General features: G+C 36.7%; 1 protein-coding gene across 1 annotated transcript in view; it reads left to right on the forward strand.

Annotated features, from left to right (window-relative positions):
* The window catches only part of PTPRK (protein tyrosine phosphatase receptor type K), a 431,918-nt gene that overhangs the window by 159,154 nt on the left and 252,450 nt on the right, over nt 1-20,314 (forward strand). Inside the window, exon 4 of the mRNA XM_085314395.1 lies at nt 7,047-7,318. Within this exon, the coding sequence (XP_085170521.1) occupies nt 7,047-7,318 (272 nt within the window). The remainder of the gene's footprint in view (nt 1-7,046; nt 7,319-20,314) is intronic.

The raw sequence follows: 20,314 nt of genomic DNA on the forward strand, positions 1-20,314 counted from the left end.
AATCTCTATCTTCCCACCTGACTTTTTTTTTTTTTTTTTTTTTTTTTTTTTTTTTTTTTTTTGCAGTAGTAAATTCAGACGTTTAGTCTTGTCCTGACTTGCATCTGAGCTGTGGAGTCTTGGCAGCGAGCCATGTGGTGAAGCTGAAATCAGTAATCCTAATTTTTTTTTCCCTCTCTCTTTCATTTTTGACAGTTTGTAAAGAAATTGAGACAGGCTTCAACAATTTGAGTGCTGTGTAGGGGAACAGTACACCAAGCAAGTGGAAGTGTGTGGAAAGATACTTCTGATTCATAAACATTTGAAGAAATTTTGGGGACTTCTTGTGGTGTTTCAGTAGTAATGTTATTGACGTAAACTTTTTTTTTTAACAGAAGCAGCTGACTGTCAAACACATCAGGATATAATGATATAGAATACTTTGAACATGTTTTAAGTGGGATTTAAAATTATTTCTAGTAACAGTCCTTCTGTGAGCCAATCAAAACTGTTTCCCAGTTAAATTGTTCATAGATTCTTACCAATGTCAGTTATTCAAATCTGAATATTAAGGCGTGAAACCAAACTATGGGGACAGTGCATCAATATTAAAGAAGATATATTGTCTGCAGTTTTTCTTCATAATTTTATTTCATACTGCTTTTCACTGTATTCAGATGGAGCAGATCATTAACTAAAATGGTATTTTATTTTTTTTAATCCCAGGGAAAATGATTATCTAGAATACGTTTGATTTATTCATTGGAATTTTTAATATGTAAATATGTGTAAGCAAAATGTGTGGGAAGTGTGCATTTTCTGTGAATTAATGTAAAAGCTTATGAACTTTTCTGTTCAATCTACKTCCAGATGCAAACCTGTTTCTGTATTTCATTGAGGATTATAATGTTGTGTAGCAGTTATTGAAAAATTCAAAATGTCATGTAGTTCTGAGCCTTAGGATAGTGCACGTATGTACGTGCCTTACATGAAGTGAATGAAATCTCTTCTTTTGACTCAATGGGGTAGACTTTCTTTACCTTTTTATTTATTTATTTATTTATTTATATTTTTGTGAATCTATTTAAACTTCTTATTACTTCCTATTATAGTAGAAATATATCACCTTCTTTCCATCAGCAGACTGCAAAGTTGAATCCAATTCTGTCTCCATAAATCTAGTTGCATATGAAATTTAGAACTTCCTAATTATTATGYTCACCTGAAGGAGACACAGTAATGTCAGAAGAATTGAAGGAGCGCAGGAGTGAGCAGAGGAGTTACCRGAGAGTGCCCTCCAAACGGAGATTGTCTGATGATGACGGAGGGAAGAGATTTTACAGGAGTTGAAGACCAGACTGCAGAAAATAGCAAGTTTCACACTTGACAAAGAAGCTCGTTTTTTAGGGAGCAAGAAAGTGGGAGAAAATAATTTGATCAGAAAACTGATCTGCCATGTTTGGTACATTGCAGCAGGCGTATTTTATTTAAGGATACTTTTTGGTCTTAGCCTGATTTCTGACTTGGACTTAACTGTCARATGATAAGAAAGCTTGGTTTTCAGTGGGAGATAAAACTAAGGCTTTTCCCAATTAAATAGTTACATAGTGAATTTATTCTGAAATAGTCTGAAATAATCTGTGCTGGCCACTGAGCTAGGACGTTGAGGTCAATTGTTGTCAAAGYAGATTAAATGTAATGAAAGAAATGAGATATATACAACTATATTTAATAATGTGACTAGGAAGTAGTCTGATATCCCTCATTCTGTGCCTATGCAGGTGCCTTCTAGAGAGTTAATGCTGAAGGTTTAAATGGTGTGCTGAACGTGCATSAAAATCTCCCTGCAACTTAGCTACTAAAGTTGAATTCTTGGCATGAGCTCATCAAAGGTTGAGGAGGCAATATTATTTAAATATTTCATAAGTTGAGGCTTCTGTTCCATGTGGCAGAGACTTGTATTGACCTTTTTGCTGTTATTACATCGATAATATTAGGGGCTATTAATTGGCAAATAAATGGCAGGGACTTCAGAGGAGAAAAGCAAAAAGTAGACAGTGGAGTTTGATATAGAGAAATGCAAAAATGTCTATTAATAGGAAAAATAAGACCAAGTTTTCTGTGAGAAAGAAAACTTTTCAAATGCATTTTAAAGAATATAAACTCTATTGATGGAGAAGACTCTTGGGAGTTACTAAAAGGAGAATGAAGAAACATAAATGTCAAACTACATGTTGCAAGGAAAATTTTATTTATGAGTTGTGATAAATTTTCTGTTCGTTCTACTGTCAGAGTAGCTAAAGTCTTCTCTCTTGGGCTTTGTGAGAAGAGGCAGAGAAAGCAACAAGTAGGAGCAGTGGCTCTTYGCCCAGGTGTAAAGGATGACTTTGGATTTTTTTTTTTACAATAATTACTTTTTTTCTAATTTCTTACAGCATCACCCAAAGATGAAATCCTTCCGTGTGGGAAATGGATTCTGACTTGCAGGAAAAAAAAATGAACTTGTTTTTTCATGTTAAGCTTCTGTGCCTTCAGGGTGCAAAATATGTAGTGAGGCAACTCACTTGCATTGATTTGCTTCTTGTAAAGTCCTAGTGGAGATAGAGCACAAGTCGGTTTGTATTTGGTTGTATGTGGTTCTCCCCCTCTGCCCCCCTTCTTGTCTGTAAGGGATGTATATGTATATAGTGTTTTGCTTCTGCTTGTGCTTGAGCTGACAGGGCAACGTGATGGTAAAAATCACAGAGCATGTCTCCATTGGGATTTAAGAAAATAAATATTTTAWGCAGCGCCTAACTGAAGTTACATGGCAGTAGCTAACTGCTAGTGTTTACCTTTTTGGCAGTGAAGACAGCCAAATTTCGTTAATGAAAATGTATTACATTCTAGATATTTAGCTCTAACAGCTGCCCTAAATTCTCACCGAGAATCTCAAGTAGTGTTTGTTTAATCTTAGGGATTAATAAGCGTGTGAATATCTCCCTTGCTTATACTTAGCATTTCTGCCAAGTTCAATAATGTCTCTTGCATAACTTTTGATCTGCTGTCGTCTCATTATTTCTCTCTGTTTTAATGTTAAATATCTGGGTAGTCGTTCCCTGTTGTTTAAAGTGGCTTTCTGAAGTATGCTTACCACCTCTTGCTTTTGTACTTTGCCCATATTACTGCTAAAAATATTCCAAGTTATTGGTTAGCTCTGTTAAGTAGCCTGTTGGCTGTATTGTCATCTCTTTATTAAATACAGTTATTAATTGAAGGTTTTTGACTTGGTAATAATRTATTATTGTGGACTTGTTTCCTGGGTATATGATTTTTTTAATTCATTTATGTCTAAATTTCAGAATTCCTACATTTCTACATAAATGTTATCTGCCAATTTGCATGGTCAGTTGAGCATTATATTGCAATTCTGCTGTATGTAGGAAAAGGTCACGTGTTTGCCTGACTTCACCTGGGGTTCTGTGTGCTCATATCTGCATGTACACTTGAGTGTAGGTCACCTTTGAAAATTTTTTTCTTAATATTACATATTTCAATGCTTGTTTGAGTATTGTTGAGACACTTTCAAAATTTATGATTTTGTAGTTTCTTCTSATAAACTCTATGCTATCTGAGTTTYCATTAGAYTTATAATTAGAAAACTTTTGTTTGGAACACTATTATTTCTATAATTTCTATTATTCATGTTAACGTGGCCTCTTTTAAAGCATGTCATGAAAATTTGTATTACATACATCTTACTACTATATATTATTTGTAATGCTAAAGGCACTGTATAAAAAAAATCTAGAAAAAAAATATCTAGGACTTAAGTTTTGCCATAGACTTAATAGAGTAACGTATTACTAGCATGTATAGATGGAGGATAAAAAAAAAATAGAATGCAAAAAAAAAAAAAAAAAAAAGACAAAAAGACCTTTTACTCTCATTCTAATGTATAACATATACTTATAAAAAACCTTACTTTTCTTATAAAAGGTGTAAGAAGATATTTCCTGTGTTTTCCAAAGATACAAATTTGATGTATAGTTTACTTTGGCATTGGTTTCTGATTTTCTTGGAGTAGGCAGAGGGCTGAGGAGGCAGTGAGGCTGTGCACATTCATGGGATATAGCCCGTTAAGAAGCTTGAAAAGGGGAGAGAGGAGAAATAGTTTGCAAAATGCTGAACAGATGCCTTGGCTTTGAGACAAATAGTTTACGAATGCTGTCTGGAGCATTTCGTGAAATCCTGTAGGACTAATGTATGTGGATAGATATATGCAAATTTACTCTTAAGTGTTTTGAAATGCTGAAAAATAAGGTCGAAAAAATAGAGTGCTATTAAATGTGTTGGTTTGTTGAAAAATGTAGGTGGTTGAAGCTTCCAAAGGCTATGGCAGATTATCTTAGTATAAGAGCAAGATCTCAAAATATTTTTGGTTTGTTTATTGTTGTTTGGTTTGTGATTTTCTTTTCTTCCTAATAGTTTTTTCTCAAGATGATTTGAAAGAAAAAAAAATCAAAAATTCTGCCCAATTCAATTCTTCCATTCTGCTTCTTCGCTCCCCTACTTGGCCTCCTCCAGAATAAATTGGAGGATTTATCTGTTTCCCAGGCTTAGCTTTAAAAATGTTATAATAAATACATATTTTGTTTGGGGAAAAATCATTGCTTATTGTCTGTTGCTTAAAAGCATTTGCAAGGTAAATGTAACAGAAGCCTAGAGGAAGTGTARATGGCTAAAGAGAATCTGAGCTCTTGTATAAACCGGTCTTTGTTAACTTCTCACTGAGCCTTTTCCAGCTCTTATGTAGAAAACAAAAATTGTCAACATGTAACTTCCTCCGCCTCAAATGTACAGTATTTATTGCCAAAATTATGAAAATGTTATTTTGTATTGTGTTAATCATGAATAATCAGGTGCTTATGATAAAGACTACAAACAAGCTTGTAACTAAATTTATTCTGGAGTCAAGTGTCACAATAGCTGTACACCAGTGGAGATGGTTTAGAAATACTTTTTTGAACGGCTGATATGCAATTATCGATTAATAGATATTTATTTTTTTCTTACACTCTAATCATTAAAGGTTCCTAATAACAGCAATTATTAGCCTAAAGCTAATTCTTCTATGTCTTTGTAAATGAATATTAGTTACGAAGAGATGGTGATAGTGTCAGATTCTCTGTTAAAAAAAAAAATCCAATAATGGGTTTTATGGGGCTATCTAAATACTAACTAGGTGCTTGGTTGTGTTGTATAGTGGTTTTCTTTACACTCTTTTTATTTCAAGATTAATACGAAGAAAAGATACCAGCCCTACACAAAGTGATTTCATTCTATAGTGTTGTCTACTTTCTCTTCTGTTAGTAATTTTTTTAGCACAGCGTTGTTTTACAAGCTGGTAACTTGGAGTGTCACATAGATGACTTAAAAATAGATTTGTTTATTCTTTTTCTTTTTTTAACTACTTATATTGAAATGTTCATCTTTTTTTGAACAATTACTTGTCGATAATCTTGACAATACCTCGAACATATTTTCAAAATGGTTAGTACAACTGTTTAGGATGTGTTAGAACACAAGATTTCCTTGTTGCATAGAAATCAAAAGATGAAATAAAAAAGATGTGCATAAAAGTAATAAATCATACAAATACATACATCACAGAAGGTTTTCCATCAATAATATACTTATTCTTGCACGTATTTCTCAGGACTGATGTAGGATTGCTCATTCGGACAGGTGCCAAAAAATGTAAGATTTTTTTTTTTTTATTTAGTTGAATTTTTAGGTGGATTTCTGTAGTTCTGATGGATTTCATCAGGTGTATGTCACAGGAAGGAGAGTTCTATACAACTGTGCTCTTTAAGATTGGAAGTTGAAGCAAAACCTGTCAATGTGAAGCTCCGGAGTCATTAGGCAAGGGTGAATATAATTCTGGGTTAGGAAATTTTCCTGTGGCCAGGACTAAGATTCTGGACTGTGCTGGATTTTATGTTGGCTGGTTGCAAAGTTTCACCGGACACTGGGTGTTCTTGGTTCCTTCACTGGCTGCCCTGATAATAGGGTGTTGCTGTTCTTAAAGTGAAGCTGGTATAGGGACAGGAGACACTAAAATAGGCAGGTAGTTCTCTCTTTACTGTCCGTTCTACAGAGCAGCAAGACAAACTGTCTTAGGATTGTGTCTTGTACCAGCTTTTCTGACTTCTGATTTTCACTTTCTGCCASTGTAGCTAGATATGCTCAGTTTTTTTCTGTCTTCTATGTACTTGTAAGATAAATGTACAAGATGAGACCCTTTCCAGCAATAGAAACCTCTGTTATCCCCTTYTTGTCCCTCAAACTGATTGACAAGCGAAGCGACAAGCCCAACTTTTCAGGACTTCTAATGTGGCTCACACCACTCTGGGAAGAAAGTGAGCTTTTTGTTTCTATTGCATACCAATTTTGCATACCAAAATTCAAGTCTACTTCTTGATCTGGGTAATGTTGAGCAAGGTCTTGTAAAGCAGTACTGAGAAGTGTGGATCTTATTATTCCTTATTTGTCATTTAGAGGACACTGGTGGAGCTAGATAGGAGATTTTTGGCCTCATATCCTCAGAATAATGATGATTTCATGCTTCTGCCGTTACATTTAGGAAGAAGATACCATGGTCACGCAAACAYACTTGAGCTGCAATTTGCTTTTGAATTCAAAGCAAATACGCACAGACATTTACTCAGTCCCTCTGTGGTCTTATTCCCAACTGATTCCAATCTGATGCTAAAATAGGAACCAGAAATGTTYGCAGATAGAAGCAGAGAGGTCTTCAAAGATACATGATGTCTTCTGTGTACATCACTATTCTGTTTATATGAGCTCCTGTAATATCACTTCAGTGATACTGTAGGTGTTTTATGGCCTGCTGGATTTCTTGCTACCTCTGTATATTCTGTACTTTGTTTGGAATTTTATTAGAGAATTTGGAATCTGAAGTTTGAACATTTTCCATCCTTTTCACAGTGAACAGTCTATTGCCTGGTATTTTTCTGTGTTCTTACTCCTGTTTGGTTTTGTTTTTCTCCTCTSCTCCCCTTTAGGATCATACATGATCGTGATTTCATCAGACCATGACCCTGGAGAAAAGACTCGACTCCAGCTTCCGACGATGAAGGAAAATGATACTCACTGTATCGATTTCAGCTACCTTTTGTATAGCAAGAACGGAGCAAACCCAGGAACGCTGAACATTCTCGTCCGAGTGAACAAAGGGCCCCTGGCTAATCCCATCTGGAACGTCACCGGCTCCACCGGCAAAGACTGGCTTCGAGCAGAGCTGGCTGTCAGCACTTTCTGGCCAAATGAGTATCAGGTAAGCCTGTAATAATTGTCACCTCTTCATAAGGTCAACAGTTAGGTCCTATACACTTGTTTGCGTTTGTGTTGGTCTCTTCTTCTTGAGTATTTTTCCAGTGTCCTTAAAAAAAAAAAAAAAAAAAAAAAGATTGTTCTGTTTGGAATAAATACTTACTTGGGGATGGGCATTTTTTTAAAAGATGTAATTGTTCAAAGATATCTGTTATTGTATAGTAGAACAAGTGACCAGTGAAAGAGCCTCATTAAAAGAAATGGAAAGGTTTAAGTACAGGAACATCACAAATGATAAACTCCAAGAGATGAATTGCCCCTGGAACTGTAATTTGTACCCGTCTTCCTTCCTCTTTTGGATATGCCTGTGATACTGTATCTAATTACATGACTGTAAACTGTTTTTTCCACATGATATTTGCTTCATTTGCCGTGCAGACAGGATGGTGCTCACCTAATGAGCAGCTGCTCAGGATGTGTTTTTTTTTTTTTTCCGTGTTTGTTCACTATGGGACAAAACCACCTGCAGTGTAGGGCTGTTGTTTAGCGAGCAAAATCATCTTGTTATTACTAGATGTTGTTATTTGATTTGTTTGATTAACCTTCGAAAGCAACTGCAGCTGTTTCACTTGGTGGGCATTTGATGTGAAGGATGAATCACATACCCAGGCATTTCTGTCCTGGTGTGGAAGGAGGGGAAGAGTTGTATTAGCTGCGCTAGCGTAAACTGGCTGGTAAATCATGAGGCGTTATCTCGAAATTGTACGGAGCGCTTACGGGCCTCCGTCTAATGATGGTTCAGGTGATTAGAGCTCTTGCAAACAGTTTGGATGTCTAGACTGATTCTCTAATGAAGCAAAATGGTCTCTTTACTAATGGTTTGCTTGAAGAGGGGTATTGTAGGAATGTTTCTTAAAATACCTTGTCTAAGGTTCTCTGCAATTGCTCACCATCAAAATAATCTCCATGAAAAATTGACATGAGTGCAATTGCTAGCAATCTTATTTATAAGGTAAAACCTGTTACCTTTCAGCATTTTAATTTTTTTCTTCRGTTTTCATTTCCCTGTTTTATAATATTTTTATATATAAAGGAATTTAAATTCCCAGTGACACTGAAACTATGTGAAATTTGATTTAAAGATCTGAAACCTAATTTCATAAAGCTTCCTTCTGATGAGGTTTTTTTATTAACCCTTTTCCATTACTAGATAGTAGCTTTTGGTGTGCTTAAATAAAGGAAGAAAAATCTGGTGCCTTTTATAGCAGTCTAGTAGTAATCACGTATAGCAGTATTGTGTGCAGTAAATCAGGTTTCTGCTGACAGATGGCTGGGCTTGACAATGAGATTGGTGGTTGGGGCCTTATCTTAGCAACATAGCCATTTTTCACTTACGTTATAGACTTTACATTATCCCTCTACAGACTGTGCTTAAACTTGTTCTTTTCCTTGCTCAGTCATCCAGTGGAATATTAAAACCATGTGTAATACAGTTAACTTGTAAATTAAGAACAAATCTGGAGTACGGCTGGATTCCTTTTGGTGCAAACTGCCATGGTTTGTGTACAACTTGCAGTTGTTTTATAAACAGGAGAGAAAATATGCATGCTGTTTGCGCACGGCTGCGTCTTTGCTCAGATCATGTTGATATTTTTGTGGTCCTGAGTGGTCCTTTGAGGCCTCAAAGATAACATAGCTCTCTCTCTCTCTCTGTGTGTGTGTGTGTGTGTGTGTGTGTTCCCCACCCCTTAATACGAGTTTTGAGTTGAGTTATTCTGCAGTGTGGAACTCTTCCTTTTCCTTATGGATATTCTTTGTTACAGAGCTTTAGCTCGTAGCCTTGTCACTTGCTGATCTGCCTCTTGGTCCGTGCAAGCAGCGAAGGAAAATATGCAACAATTTTAAAACAAGGTAAAAGATGTTCTTGGACTAAAACTGAAATGGGATCGCTGCCCATACAAGCAAGGTCACTTTTGCTGAAGTTCATTGAGGAGCAGAGCTGTTTACATAGGCTTTGTTAATCARGTCAGCTTCGGTATGATGTCCTTCATTTTTGAGTGAGGGAAGAGTGCAGAGATTATAAGGGAGTGACTGACACAGGCTATGTTCTAAGAAGTCCCCTATGGCGAGTTGGCAGTTAGCAGGATGATTGTGTTAATAATGTTAATTTGGAGTTGCACCTGGGTTAATTAGCTCCTAGAAAGCATTTCTGTGCTCTGCTGTGCTGGTCCAGCTTTATTGCTTCCTGTTCAGCTAGCTCCGTGTTTTTGCATGTCACTGTATTCCTCCATATAGATACAGCTTAGGCATTTTTGGATGGAGTGAGTATATCTTCTTACTTTGGGGAATTTTTAAAATAATCCCTTTACTTGCCTGCCTTTATATTCTCTCAAGTGATCTTTTCTGGCAAAACATAGTAATGTTTATTATGATAGCTTAACTGGATCAACCTGAACTTTCATTTAACTTTGTAACMTGTGTCTGACAGTAGGTAGCAGTGGAAGCTTATAGAAGAGTTCATGAACAGGCCAAACTTGCAGTGATGCTTCCCCAGAATAGACTTCCAGTCTGGAGCTAATTTGTGGTCAAGAAATGTGAGCTTGAGAGCTGAGGGTAATGCCTTTGTGTACTTTAATTCTGTTTCAGTCCAGTTGCATTTTTGCACTCGTATAAGCTTTGGGTAGCTGCACTATGTGTGACGTGAAAGTCTACACGTTAACTACGCATTTGGCCTGTTCCCGTGCATTTCTACAGTGCGGGGCCTGTGGTTTTTCTGTTGTCRTATTTTGTACTCAGGAAGTTTTTGCAGTCCTATAATGATACAGTCTGCCTTCTCTGTCCTGCTAGCAGGGCATCAGCGTCTTTTATCTGTTTGTTTAACATGTAGATGAACTGTCTAGGAAAAGTGTTTAGTTACAGAATCCCTTGAGACTGAAGACATGACTTGATTTTGATCTTTATTAGCTCTGGATCTTATTTTATCATTCTATTGGAAATATGCCACCTTTGACCTGACCAAAGTCTACTTTAAAGGAAATATATTTTGGGATTTTTATTATTTAAATTTTGTGTGGGAGTTTTGTCTCTTTTTTTGTTCTTGTTCATTGCTACTGTAGCTAATTAGTTTATGTTAGTGAAGATGTTTATTCCTTTCTGGATTCATTGCTTTGTCTAATGCTTCTGTTCGTTTTTCTAAGTTCCCTCCCACTTTGTACAGTAGGAATTGCCCAGCTGCTGAGGACCGTCTGCTGCTCCTGTCGCAGTCATTTCCCAATTTGGGGCTCTCCTCCCCTCCCTTCCCCCCCCCTTTTTTTCTCTAATTGAAGACTATTTTACAGGATTCCCTTATTCGTTCTTTGCTCTGCGTGCATGCGTGCRTGTGTGTGTCTTCTTTATCCCCCGAGCAAATTCGTTTTGCTCCCGTAGTTCTGAAATCCTTGCTAAGTCTCCACCCATGAAGCCCACTTTGCAATGTGAGCCATAGACTTTGAGGTTTCAGTTTTATATTACGTCTTTCTAGTTTGTATAACTTTTGATCAGAAATTGATAAAGACAGCTCTTAACTTGGAACTACAAGCATCAAACTTGGTAAAAATGAATTATTTGCTTTCTTTATGCATCTTTAAAACTTAATTACACAATAATGTTGCTCTATAATTTCATTAACAGACTGGCTAAGATATATGCTTGATAGGAGTGATCGTTACACTTGGAAGTAACGATCCCACTAACAAACTAAAAATACCGAAGTGCTCTAAACAGAAGTTCTTTCATCAGTTCAGGAAGACTAGTAATGCATTGCCATTAATAAAGTGCAGGAAAACTCTAGAAAGCTAAACGATCTCATTGCTGAATTGTGAATGCTGATTTGGATAATGAATCTGTCTTTTATTTTAATATTGGTAATTTATAGGATTTATGAGAGTTTAAATAGCTTAGAGATCTTGGAGAATTATTTTCCTTTATGATCTTAAAAGGTCTTGAAACAATAACAGGTTTATAACAGGAGGTTGGCAAACTGATTGAAGATTCACTAATAGTATATACATCTGGACCAAATGCCAGGTAAGGGAAGAAACAGATTTCCTGTGAAATATAAAACTGGTTGCCTTTTTGGATGTAGTAAAATCAGATCCCTTGGTTTATTCCATGCTTGCAGAGTGCTATGAACAAGCTGCAYGTGGAAAAGATTAGGAAAGCAGGGAATTTCATCTGATTTTAGTCGGTTGGTGCAGCTGAAGAAGGGAAAGCAGTGAGTGAAATGCTAGTAGAAAATAAAGAACAACATGCTGCCTGTGCAAACTACAGAGAACCAAGAATTCACAATATTACAAACCTACCAAAAAAAAAGAAAAAAAAAAAATCAAGCCAGCGCCTCTTCCCCCCACCAAAACTCCCACTTCCTATGTGTAAGACCGTTCCTCTTCATTCTGTGCAGCCTCCAACCTTGAAATATGTAGAATAAAGAAAGTCTGAAGAAAAACAAAAGCATTCCAAAGAATTAATATTTCAAGTGATTTTATTGAAAATATTAGGATACAGAAAGTGACTTAATACTGCAAAGATAGTGCACGAGCAAAACATGTCAATAATGTAATTTTGTTGACTTAATGGGTTAGAATTGTACAGAAAGTCTTATGCTTGGCATTTTTAAGAAACACTTACAGGTAGCCAGTCAGTTTAGAGATRGAGCTTGCCCTAAGTCTTGGACATTGAGCTGTGTGAAACTCAAAGTCTTGTGGTGGGAGCCTCGGCACGAACAAGGGTTCAGTGCCAGAGGAATCAGAGCTGTAGGTATGTGTGAGGGAAATGCTCAAGCTTCTTTGACCTGCCARAAGAATCAAGGGAATACAGTAAAGGTATGCAAAACCCGTGCTTGGCATGAAGAGGAGGAGTAGGAATTCACTGTTGACATCCTCTTTCAACACAAGAATTTGGGACCAGAAAACGAGGCTGGTGGTCACCAGACTGAAGAGAAACAACAGGAGGCGGCTTATGGAGGAGGAAGAAGGAGGTAGACATGCAAAAGCCTGTGTCAGAAGCRGCTGTTGTGAATGCCAGAAGAGTATATGGGTTTAAGGAGACACTGGGAAAGTTTTTGGAAGAGATCTGTTGGAAATCAGTAACTAGTCAGACAAGCACAGACAACCCATTGAGCTGAAAGGCATAGCTGAAGATGTGAAAACTGCTTTGGGGAATGAGAAAGTATTGTGTATTCTTGCCCTGTTCTTACTGTGTGTGTGACATGTGTGTATCTAATTGCTAATAAAAATCTGCATCACCATTTAGCAATTGGATGCTTTCTTAATTTGTCTCCATTTTCTTAGGCAGAATAGATGTCCTTTTTACGTTCTGTAGTTACCTAGACCAGTCTGATCTTATTCTGTTACATTTTTGTTCTGACTGTAAAAATAATAATAATAATAAAAAAACCATTTCCTTTACCATGACCAGCCCGTTTCTTTATTCCCCTTGTTAATGCCTTTCAATCTAAGTTGGACTAACAGACTTTTGTTAGAGAAAACTTAATTTTTAAATTCTAATGAAAGTCTACAGCAGTCTATCAGCATTACAATATATTCTCTGTCATTCTCTGATCTATTTTTGAGATAAAAAGTCTTTTTACTTTTGTTTTATAAAGCCCCTCATCCAGTGATGTTTTTGTCCATGACTTGGCATTCTAGATACTACTAAAGATTTGTAGTAGGCCAGCTGAACAGTGTTGTAAAATGAATCAGCAAAAGCCATGCTGTTATTTTGAAGCAAGACTGGCTCAATTAACTTTTACAAGAGTAGATTAGACTTTAAAATTGAAATTCTGGAATCATTGTGATGGACACCGTCAAATATCTGTATCGACTGGATTTCGCTCTTGAGAAATCTTTTGGAAAATTTTCATGGGGAAGCAAAAGTACTAATGTGAGAGGCAGTCAGATGGAAAATAATCTCTCAGTAGGAATGTCTTAATGAGCAAGTGTTAGATAAAGATASAGGCATAGCAATCAGAGAAAAGGGAAGAGTCAACTTTGTTGGCATAAGTACCACTTAAGGTGATGGATGATGTATTAACTGAGCTTGAGCTACCAGAGCCATAGGTGGGAGGAGAAATCCAAGGTATGAAGAAATTCTTCACATATGTATTTTATCTTTTCCCTTGACTGTTGACTTGTATTCAGGCCTTTAAATTTAGACATTAGCATATTCCTTTAAGGATTTTATACATTGTCTCTTTTGTAACTTCTAGAAAGAATGTTATTAAGCCATGTCAGCACCATTATCAATTATATAAAATACCACACATTCCRTTTGGGACTTTTATTTACTTTTCACTTGTGTTTGAGTTTGTGGAAGAACTGTTTTTGATATGTGCAAATTACATAGCTTGGTTGTATTTGTAYAGGCTTTTCACGTTCCACCTTTACGATCATTAGAATGACTCTGAGCACAGGTTTCTTCATTCATAAATTTGCCTCATGTGAATCTGTACCATGATGGTTTCTTCCAGTTTCTAAGTATTCTAACAAATAGAAAATTATTCAGAACTGTTGTTTTGGTAAATGGCTAAAATTTTTTCTAGCAGARGTTAAAAGAATGGCTTAGTAAAATGAGATTGTTGATCCAATAAAGCTAGTCAACTTTGTAAGTAAAGAAAATAGCATTAAGATTTATTAATCTGAGACAGATAGCTTTTGTTCTTAAACCTGCAACTGCTTATTTGATAAGTAGTATAAGTCAGTGAAATGCTTTTTATATAGGTGCATCATTTTCTAGTATCCTTTTTTTTTGGAATAATTTCATTGAGAATACTTCTTGGCTCTTAAGAATTTAAGATGACTGGCTGTAACTTATTTTTTTCCTAGTTCATCAATATACTATAAAAAGACTTATGGATCTTTTTTTTTTTTTTCTTAACTGTTGAAGCTTTCATCAATTAAAAGCTTGGTTAACTATCTTGGCATTTTATTACTACTGTAATAATGATGCAAAATTGGACCCCTTTAGAATTAYAACGAAATATGAAMAAAGTTGCTTTTTTCTCAGAAATGYKTTGCAAACCACTAAGTGTTTTCCCGACTGTTACTTCCTAGATAATGCTTCATCAAAAGACTTTTTTCCTTTATACGGTTTATTGAAGACTTACTCCAAAAAATGCATTTTGTAATGAATGTTCTTGCTACTTCTCAAATGCTTGTTAATACAAACAAAGTATCTCCTTATTTAAGCATTAGGATACACATAAAAGTGTGCAAGCCTATCTATCATATTTCGGTCTTACTWCTTATAAGTTGTTTATCAATTTGGTGAGGACAAAGAAAGATTAAGTTCCAACAGAGTGATTACCAGCAACATTTTAATAATTTAGTTCTGTAGATCACAAAGCACTTTCAGCTTTCAAAGGCCTCCAGCTAGTCTTCAAACTGGAGAATTCGAGTGCTCAGAGTCGAAGTGAACATTGCCCAGACAAGCACAGCCACATCAGTGGGATGCTGGTCTCCAGGTCTGCAGTTGCACTGTAAGCATTGGAGATGTCGTGGAAGCCCTTTCTAAGTCTTTTTTTCTTAGAACTTACAATGCTGGTTTTGCCTGTTTGTTCAGATATAGGGGGAATTTCAGAAATATCTGTTCTGCTGGCTAGCCATAATGTGTTTTGTGTCATTCTGGGATAACTGATTGGTAAGCGTAGGACTGAGCTGAAGTTTAGTAGCTGATGCTGGTAGAGGAGAGAAGAACTGGTGGTAGTATATGATCTCCCTTCTGCCCACCCCCCTTTCCCTTTTTAGGAATGTTTTTAGTTATCAGCATGTTAGAACTTTTTAATTGTCATATGAAAGATGTAAATAGTAACTTTCTTAGCTTGATGAGTTTAATTTGCTTAGCCTATTTTGGAGATCACTAATTTGCTTTTGGGCATGCTACATTAAAAAAGAAAAAATATGAGAATTCAGTATCAAAGAAATTTTACAATTTAAGATAGAAAAAGAGAGGATGTTGTTTAGCAAATGAAGGCTATCAAACTTGACTAAATCTTTGCCCCAAGATGTAGTTCTCCATCATAGGCAAAGAAGGCTCTGTCTCCACAACATGCTGAAATCCCACTTCAGTAGTCAGAATAAGAAATGAGTTTAGTTTTCTTGCTTTTTGCAAGCTAAGGTTTTGAACAGTAATTTACATTGCTCTGTCCTTAGTCCTGTGCTAAAGAAAGAATGAACATACAGCATTTAAAGCCAGAGTTACTGTATGTCTCAAAAAGACAATTTTAGCAACTTAGCTCTTCACCAATAGCAGCAAATAGCACACTTACCAAGGTTTACTCCTCCTCTTTTCTTTTTCTTTCTTTGAGCTTTTCAGTGTTGTCTTTTCCACTGCTTTGCTTTCTGTTATATTATAGATTGTGGGTAGCTTTCTTTTGTTGCACTGTGCTCTGGCTTTCTTCTGCTAAATATATCATCTGAACTTAAAACTAGTGTAGAATGTCTGGACAGCAGTGGAGTACTCTGAGAAATTGTGTGGCTGTACATACAAGACATATATATTTTTTCTCCCTTCTTCCTGTGAATAACCCAGCTTCCATGAAGTTGATGTGTATTTTGACTTTTTTCACTCTTTGCTATAAGATAATGAATATCTGCACAGCAAGGTGACCAAAATTTAGTGGATGGTTCTGAAGGCAATGAAAAATTTTGGATGCTAATGTACTGTTTGAACGAATGTCTTAAATTAACTGTAGTTGTCTTAAAGTCTCAGATGGAGAACTAGCTGTCTGTAAATTCACGGACTTACTTTGGAGATAAATATGCTGTGTTTTTAGCCGGCTAAGGCTGATGAAATATGTGGCTTTAACCCCAATGTTTTTCCAGAAAACATTCCACTTGTCAGTAAAATGGTATGCAAATTTTATTTTAACTTTGATTACAAAGATTATGAAAAGCCTGTACTCCCAGTTGTATGGAAGGATCTGTCAAGCAGTCAAATATAAAAGACACTATTGCTAATCAGCTACCTTTGAGTACCTGATTCGATTTTTCAGAATTACAGAATTAACTTAAATTCTGATGTGTAAATAAATAGATTTTGGGTGGTTCTTTTTGTCAAGAGTTTTCTTTTTTTAGGATTTTTGTCTATACTTCAGAGACATAATCGCTTGTTACATGAGAAGCTCAAATTTTGTCATCTTTTTAACAGTTTTTTGCAAGGTCTTGTCCTTTTCTAAGAAAAATTGTGAATATCACACTATCAGGGGAGCTGGCAATGATATACTTTCCCACCCCACTGCTCTTAAAATACATTTTTATTCACATGAGAAGTGAAATGAATGAAAAAGCTCTATGACAGAAATCGGTGATATATGCTTAAAGTAGATGATTAAAGGAAAACAGAAACTGGTATTACTTTATTTCATTATATAGGTTCTGAAAGGGTTCAGAGTAATAAATTGTGCTCTGCTAGGGATTTCCAGGCTACTCATAAGTGAAAATAAATAAAATAAAAATTATGAAATAAAATATTGAATCTGTATCAAAAGGCTCATTCAAATCTCTGAGGTTCAAAAACTGGGACCCAATCAGCCTCCAAATTTATGTGCCTGGAACAGTCAGTGACAGCAAAACTTCGACTTAAAAGCCTGAACTCATCAATGGTAAGATACATTGTCAGGTATTTTTTTCCTATGAAACATTGTATACTTCTAGGTGTCTGGATTTTTTTTTTCCCCTAATGATGCCTGTGTTGAAAAAAATATTGAGAATTGTGAAGCTACATATCCCTTTTTTTTTGTCCCTTTTCTGCCTTTCATCATTTAGAGCAAGGTGAAGTTCTCTAGAGGAAACTTGTTTTCAGTTTATAGCATGGTGTGCACAATGTGTTTTTTTTTTTTTTTTTCCCCAATGTTTTCTTTTTCCAGTGCTAAATGGTGAACAGGCCTGGGGCTTGAAGTAAAGTCCAAAAGATTTTTTTTCTGTCCAGAGAAGTATCTAATACGAATCCCTTGCTGACTGGTGTTATGACCTCTTCACAGGGAGATAAATACCTCATATGTTTTTAATTCTCTCTGCCCTGTATGTACTTCTCTTCTATCGTTTAGACTTTTTTCGAGGTGACATTGACAAACCAACGGAGATTGTTGCTCTGAAGGAAAAAGTATTTAAAATTCAACTGGGGGGGGGGAGTGTATGAATTCTAAGATCATGCTGCAATCAATTATATTCAAGGTCCCTGTATTTAAAAAGAGGAAATTAACCCCTGCAGAGCTGAATTTTCCTCTTTTCTAAAAGATGTTACAGAGGAGTTTAAAGAGCACTCTGTTCTCCCGGTCTTGCCCCTTACCCCTTCCCTTGCCCCGCTTTGCACAGCCCAGCAGATAACGCTCCAGGCTCAAAGCCAGAGCTGTTGCACTGTCGCCTTTGTGGACATCTTGTTTTGTTCTATGAGAAATCAGTCTTATCCTCGGTCAGTTGTGCATCTCCTTCCCTTTTTTTTTTTTATATATATATATCTTTATGTGCAACTCTTAGAAGGTCTATAGACACAGTGTAAAATATGTTGGAGTGGATTGCTTCAGCAAAGTACCTGGTCGAGCTAGGCGAAACCCTGTGCAACCCTCTAAGTCAAACTGCATTATTATTTTTTTTTTCCTGTTTTTTAATATTCTCAGGGTCTACTAGTCCTGTGGTCCACAAGACTTTTTCACATATCATTTGCTTTTGGGGCTATGGCTCTGCAGCTGGAACCTTTTCTGTTTTAAGGTTTACAGGTGCTTGCTGTGATTTTTGTTGGTGGGCACACCGGGGTTACAGCTTCTCTGCCTGTGTCTCAACTGAGTCACCATGAACGGAAACCAGAACAGTAGCTCTTCCCTTGCACTGAGCTGGGACAGTTCGTTAATGCTTGTCAACTGCAAGGCAAAGAAATATTTTCTGTTCTGGTGGAGGGGCCAGGTTTTGCGGCTATCTCTAATGCAGAATAGAGGAATTCAAGGTTGTGGCAGTGTCATGCYGCTTCTGTTGCTTGCAGTGCGATGGTTGTTGTCTTTACAAGGGGATTTGTATTGTGCCTATGTGAGTGAGCTTTGGAAATTTCATAACATCAATTTTTAGGTTTAAGTCATCAGCTTTTTGGCGAGGAGAACAGATTTGACAGTTATGGCAAAATGTTGGCAGATAGTGAATTTGTCTCACAGAACCTGTATTTTTCAGTAGATCTTGTCTGTTGAAGGCAGATTTTTTTTTCAATTCTCTTTATTATTTATTTATTTATTTATTTTTATTATTTTTGTTTTTATTGTGCTACATAGATGTGCACCGAGACTGAAATTTCATTGCAGAAGATTTTAGATATTCAAATGCAACAGATACAAGGTTATCACCTGGAGGGAGTAAAGGTTTTCTGCTGTTTAAGGAATAAAATCATTTGCAAGCAAGGAAAGCATATTTGTTCAATCTGAATGACTTTATGAAAAGCCTTTTTTTTTTGTTTTTTTTTTTGTTCTTATAGTGCTAGCCTTCCCTATGCAATTTTGAAGTACTGGAAGAGGTGTCAAATGTCAGGGATTTTGTGTTGGCAAAAATGGCATTCCTGAACATTAAGGCAGAATGAAAAAGCCTTTGTGACTCAGTGGAGATGCTGGTTTACAGGGGCTCTTTTGGGGGAAGGGAGAAGAAATGAGCAGAGGCTGGGGTTTTCTGGGGCAGCTGCATGCTAGAGTATGTCCAGCCTGCTCTGCCAGCAAGAGAAGAAAAAAGAGAGAGGCACGAGAGAGTATATGGTATCCTTCAGCTGCCAAACTTCAGCAACAAAATACCTTGTGTCTAGAGCATGGCTGTGACTGATGGCTGCCCTTGGAGCTTATACTGTGTTCACATCATACGGTAATTTTGATGATTAATTGACTTGGCTGGACTTGATGAACTTCAGAATCAGTTATTTCCTAGCTTTAAATAGTAATACTGGTGTTTTTAGTCATTAAAATCTGATGCCAAACAGCAGCAGTGAAGAAATTTGGTATTTTATCTGAAAATGTTTAAAAAATAAAAACAAACCCACCAGTACTCTCAGTAGCTTTGTGGACTTTAAGGCAGGAATGGATGTAATCTTTCTTTTTTTTCTTTTTTTCTTTCTTTCTTTCTTTCTGTGAGTTTAAAGGCGTGCATGCTCACGTGTGCACCATCACGACTCTACCTCCATTTGCCTTTACCATGGCTTTGTGTGTGCACAGAGCAGTAAAACAAAGACACTGGTGCGGGATCCTTGCTCCCGTCTCCGTGCACGGGTGAAGGCCAGGAGGACGGCGAAGCTGCTGCCTCGTGCCCCCCTCCCACGCGGCGCTCTTCCCGCTGCCCGGGCACAGCTCCYGGCCCTTGTGGGATCGCGCGTTTCCAGCGTGGCATTTGGGCTTCTCCTTCGGCAGAACAAATCTGCGCTGCCCGTCACACTGTGCTCTCGAAGAGCAAACCCAAACATCGRTGGGCTTCTTGAAAATGCAGGTGGGAGAAAAGAAAACAAGATCCATGTCTTTCTACCCTGATAAACCAGAGGGACAACAAGGTCCTGGTACCATCTTTGTAGGGTTAATTTTTTTTMTATCAATCCTAAAAACAGACTAACAGTCGATTGCTCAGTTTTCCACTGCTACTAGTGAGGGTAGTATGAAGTTACCATGTCAGTCAAGAATTTCTCGTACGCATCAACTGAATTCTTAAGCTATTTAGTAATATATCGAAAACTGATAAGTTATCAATGTGTCAGTGTTTTCTTTATTTCTTTTCTTTCTGATATGGGTTAAAATGTCAAGCAACTTGCATTGGAGTCAGGTTTGTATGTTAGGAATGAATACCTTTCTGGTAGATACTAGATCGTAGCACTAGGCAAGTTGTGTTTTGTATAAGTTAACATTTAGAACATTTAGAAATCACAAAGTTGGAATTTGTGTGTTTGGCATATTTCTGTATTAAAATCAAAACTGACACCGACCAAATCTGGTAACAGGTCTGCCTGTACATGCATG

Source organism: Rhea americana, unplaced genomic scaffold (assembly GCF_003343005.1).
Source record: "Rhea americana isolate MKP2758 unplaced genomic scaffold, rheAme1 scaffold_110, whole genome shotgun sequence".
Taxonomy (NCBI): domain Eukaryota; kingdom Metazoa; phylum Chordata; class Aves; order Rheiformes; family Rheidae; genus Rhea; species Rhea americana.